The sequence below is a fragment of the Penaeus japonicus genome, unplaced genomic scaffold (assembly GCF_977035675.1).
Source record: "Penaeus japonicus unplaced genomic scaffold, GWHDUDI00000001_assembly GWHDUDI00000018, whole genome shotgun sequence".
NCBI classification, from domain to species: Eukaryota; Metazoa; Arthropoda; class Malacostraca; order Decapoda; family Penaeidae; genus Penaeus; species Penaeus japonicus.
The window spans coordinates 12,613,926-12,618,925 of NW_028234420.1; the positions used below are offsets into that span (position 1 = coordinate 12,613,926).

The window sequence follows — 5,000 nt, forward strand, 5'->3', positions numbered from 1 at the left end:
GCATTTTTCTATGTTGAAATTACCATCTATTTATTCCCAAAGTTCTGGTGATCTTTATGCCAAATGCTAATTAGTATCTCATATTTCATATCATAAATAGCAATTAAAAGAAAACACCAACATCATAATATTCCCAGCCAAGTTTGAACATCTTGAGGTGTGGCCCATTTCAGGCTTTTTAACCCTCTCTGGACGGGTGGTACAGTACTGTACCGCGCATTCAAAAGCCCAGTGGCCAGGCGGCACAATATTGTGCCAGCCATTTAATTGATTTAGGCCTAATAATTCGAACGCCCCGGCATTGGGACATTCAGGGCTGGAATGCCCCCGTCGTAAGTGGGTTAAGATGTTCATACTGAATGGATATAAAAAATTAGTTTTTTTGAGAGAGTAGAAATGCTTGTATTATTTGTACTCCTCTGAACTGGAAATAGAATAAGGTGAAGTTTAAGTTATGTTAATGGATATTAGGCCAATAATTGATGCAGGGGTGAGGGAAGGGTTAATCTGGTACAACTGCAGACTCTCACGGAAATATGACGATCTTACTCTGGGGTAGATGAATTGAAATAGTGAAGGATTAATGAGTGAAAAGATCTTTAGCTGTAATTAGGTCTGAATATTTGTAGATAAAAGAAAGATGAGTAACCATCAATTCTGAAGGAGATTATTCAGTCAGATAGAATTAACAAAAGTGTTAGTGCTTTAGAATTTTAATTTGTTTTGCTAATTGATGCTTAGCTATTTTCACATTAGATGAATGTGAATACTTGTGATCTCTAACCCAGGCAATTTGCTATTCTTAGATATTGATGCCTTCTTTCTATTCTTCAGTTATTTATTGCAATCATTATAATACAGTTATACTAACTTAATGGCATGAATGATATAAAAGTACTTCTAGTAAACTCTAAGCAATTTTTTTTTTTCTTTACATATTCAGTTATTATTCATTCACCTTGTCCTTGCCAGACAATTGCCAGTGCCAGGAAACTTTTTTTTGTAAAGCTCATTACTGTTTTGTATGTGATAAATTTATTTTGAAGATTAATTTGTGATTTGGACTGAGATTGTTCTCTCTTATGTAATTATTTCTTTATACATATACTCTCTTCTCTTTTTCCTTTTGTCATTTGTTTATTCATTTAATTTTTCTCCATTCTCTGTGTATATGGTGTAGACTGTCAGTTTCATGACTCCATGTCCACTGCTCAATTAACCTGATCTTGCTGAAAATATTGGAATTCCACATTAAACTTACTCTGCTGCACTTCCGTCTCATCAACTAAATTTCTATTGTTGTCTCTAAAACAAATTATGTCTGAAAAGTCAAGTATTTGCAGAAATATCAATTGATCTAATAGAAGCAATCATGCGCATCATGATTTCCATCAAAACTATTATGAATGTTAACTAGGAATAGTTTTAGCCAGACTAGGACCCTTCAGGTAGATGATTGTTGCATAGCCAGATTTGATTCAAGTTTAGATTTGGGCATGCATTTAGTGTCAACCATTGCTCTACAGCATGTCTTGTGAGTTAAAGTAAATTTTGCACTGCATTTATATATTTATTTATCTTTTATTTTTTTCCCCCTCCAAAATACAAGCTATTTATTGTTTAACTAGGGCTTTATACCAAATGCTAATTCTCTCTTTGCTATTATATAACTTATAGACTCATATATCATAAGTTTAGAAATTATTAAAAATAAAAAATCTTAAGGCCCAGCCCAGGAGGAATATTTTAAGATGTGGCCTGGCTAGGAATGGTTAAGAAGGGATGGACTAGTTTATGGTGGGTTGGCTCTTTTTAATTAGGGGTAGTAGTGGTGTAAAAAGTCCATCTTTCTCTTTGATTTTCTGCCCTATTATTTTTATATTTGTATTGAAGGTTTATACAGTGTTCTTAAATATATATTTATGACTGGGCAGAGTTTCATTCTACTTGAAGATTATTTTTGTAGGAGTCCTTATTTGCTTAGATTTCCTCATATTTAGAAGAAGCATATTTATTTTGAGTTTTGTGTCATCTGGTGAACCAAAATTGGAATTATTAGTGTAAATTTACAATACCATTTTGCAGGTTACTGGTGTGGTCCCTGACATGAGTGTGGTCAGAGCTATCCTCAAAATTACCTGGGCTTCAGCAGCTGGCCAGGGCCATCTTATCACTTCATCCCTTGATGAGATTGAGAAGGCAGCAGAGAGACCGCCCACGAAACCACCAGATCCCGAGGACCTATGTGGTATGTTAAGATTATGGTCTTACTTTACTGTGATTTACCAAAATTTTGCTATTAATTGTACAAAACCATTTAATGTGTGTGAGTAGGTGGAATGTATTCACCTGCCTTTTTTTTATTGCAGTATTATTTTAAAGGTATTAATAGAAACACTTTTTTGAGAGAGGGGAAGTACCTGTTGGTAATATATTTTGAATGTACACCTTTATCTTACCTCCCTATTTTCAGTGTGCCGTGAGGGTCTGGAAACTCTATCAGTAGTTCTAGCCCTTTATCCCCCTGCTCTGGAAACCCTGACCAAGGACACCCAGTTCCACAAACTTGTGATGGGGTTGGTGTTAGTGGGTGGTGAGCGAAGCATACGTCAGTGTGCAGTGGAGCAGCTCTTACTTATGGCCACCAAATGCTCGAACTCTCCCCACACCCTCGTCGTCTTTATCGTCATGCTGTTCAATGTTCTTAATGGTCTCAATAGCGAGTACTCAAAAGAATATTTTCAGGTTTGTACCAACTTTTTTCTTTGCTGGATTATACTTCATTGCTTGTATTATCTACGATGTACATGTACATATTTGTATTTTCAATCTTGAGATATTTGATGTGTCTGAGGATAATGGTCTGTTTCAATAAATTGCTCATGTTACTTTCAAACGAACTGATATTATATAGGAATCAATTATCATCTGTTTGGCTTCACATTTTATTCTGAAATAATTGATTGTATAATCGTTATTCTATGATGGCCTGTGGATAATAAAAGGGATATGTGTTGATCCAAGTTATACAGGATTGCTGCTCTTCATAATGCACACTATTACATGCCCATTACTTCTCATTCTCAAGAAAACAGAGGCCAGAAACATGATTACATCATTGATTCAGAGAGCCTACAAGGGGAATGGGGGTATGGGGATGGTTAGAGGAAACTTGCTGATATATTAGTGGGCACTGTGAATACATCCCATTCAAAATTGAAAAGAAACTGAAAAACAACTTGTTTTTGACAACCATGCTACATCTGCAAAGGACACTGCCAGCCATAAATCTTGTGTATAATGACACCTGAATAGTGTTATTGTGGAAAACTGGAGAGACCTTTCTTAAATTTATCAGTTTGGTATATGCCATATTGCTCACAGGTGTTGTGAGGCAACCGCCCACCTTTAGTAATACTAGTTTGAAACGGTTCTTGGTCTGGAACCATCCATAGGAATATGGGACCAGCAACACCCTTTGGATTAAATATGAACCTTGGCATCCAATTTTTTAGGAAGTCATAGGCAAAAGGTGAAGGTGTTGGTGGGTGAGTAGTTTAACAAACAGTAAATGAAATTGATTAAGAGAGTTTTTGCCAATGAAGTAGAATCCCCTCACACAAAAAACAAGACAACAGTCAGCTGATGATTGGCAGCCAATATCAGAATGCTGTACCTTCTATACTAATTTATTCCAAATAGCTCCATGCTATCACCATGGCTGCATATTTATGATATCAAAAACTTATAAGTATGCTATAAATGGTAGAGGTATACTAAGATTATCATTGCTTTTATCTTCCTAATTATTTTTAATTTTTTTTTTCTAGCTGCTGTGTGGATTACTGAACTGGGCGTGTGTATCGAGTGTGACTGTAACAGGTGTTGATCGCCTACTAACCACAGAGGTGGAATGGCTGAAGAATGTCAGAGCCAGTGTAGCTCAGATGGCCCAAGGTGGACCAGAGCCTCCAGTGGATGAAACTCTGTTGGAAGGCCATCTCTGTGTAACTAGGGAGCTTGTAGCCTTCCTCCCTCCTGAGAAGAAGTATGAAATTGGTGGTGATCCTTCCAAAGGAATTTTTCTCATTAGGGTAAGTGTAATTTCACTTCTATAAATATATGTTTTTTATAAGCATTGATAGTAATTATTACTCAATTTTTTCACAGCAATTTTCCAGTGTAAACCACTTATGGATGTTTGTATTTGTCATGTAAACAATATGAAGATTACCATTTTATTAATGGTTGTTTTCTTATTTTTCAGGAACTTGTAGAAGACTTTATATTCCCATTTTCTAAGGTGTACCTTCAATTAGAGCATGCCTCAGAGATGCCTGCTGAGCAGGTATGTCATGTGATTTCATCTAAATTAAAAAAATTCTCTTGCCATCTGTTGAGAGCTGAAAAAGCAAATGAAATTGAAGTAAATTGTAGCTCATTGCAGATTTAAGGGAAAAATTTAGATATATATTTTTTTGTTCATGTATCAAAGCAAAATATGTTTTAGTGATTCCATATCATGATAAGTTTTTTTATGATAGAAAGAAGAGAGAATACTAATACTGATAAAACTTGTTCCAGGCCATACCAGTGTGCTCAACTCAACCAACTGTGATAGCAGCATATGAACTCCTAGTCACTTTATGTACTGGCTGTGTCCCCAACCTCAAACTGCTGGCAGAAATGCTCACCAATATGTATTATTCAGGTAAACATAATAATGCATAAGATAAGATATTGTTAAATGTTGATTTGTAACTGGTACATCCCCTTACCCTTTTATTTTTATTTTACTTTTGGGTGTAAAGGGTTGCAAGACAAAAGTGCTTGATAATTGATAATGGATAAGATTCCATACATTTTAGGATCAGGTTTATGAAAGTATAAGTCTATGTACACTGCAGTACATATATTGATAACATTTTGATTATTGTTATTGTTTTATTTGTGTTAATAGTAATTATTAGTGTACCAGGTCATTTTGTCTTTTTGGCTGT

The 5,000-nt window shown here is 35.3% G+C and overlaps 1 protein-coding gene across 9 annotated transcripts in view; it reads left to right on the top strand.

The window, feature by feature from the left end:
* Window positions 1–5,000, top strand: part of faf (ubiquitin carboxyl-terminal hydrolase-like faf) — a 50,291-nt gene that overhangs the window by 25,084 nt on the left and 20,207 nt on the right. For all 9 annotated transcript variants that reach the window (XM_086546583.1, XM_086546586.1, XM_086546587.1 and 6 more), the window contains exons 27-31: window positions 2,086–2,248; window positions 2,474–2,745; window positions 3,831–4,094; window positions 4,268–4,348; window positions 4,585–4,711. In XM_086546583.1, coding sequence (XP_086402709.1) covers window positions 2,086–2,248; window positions 2,474–2,745; window positions 3,831–4,094; window positions 4,268–4,348; window positions 4,585–4,711 — 907 coding nt within the window. The remainder of the gene's footprint in view (window positions 1–2,085; window positions 2,249–2,473; window positions 2,746–3,830; window positions 4,095–4,267; window positions 4,349–4,584; window positions 4,712–5,000) is intronic.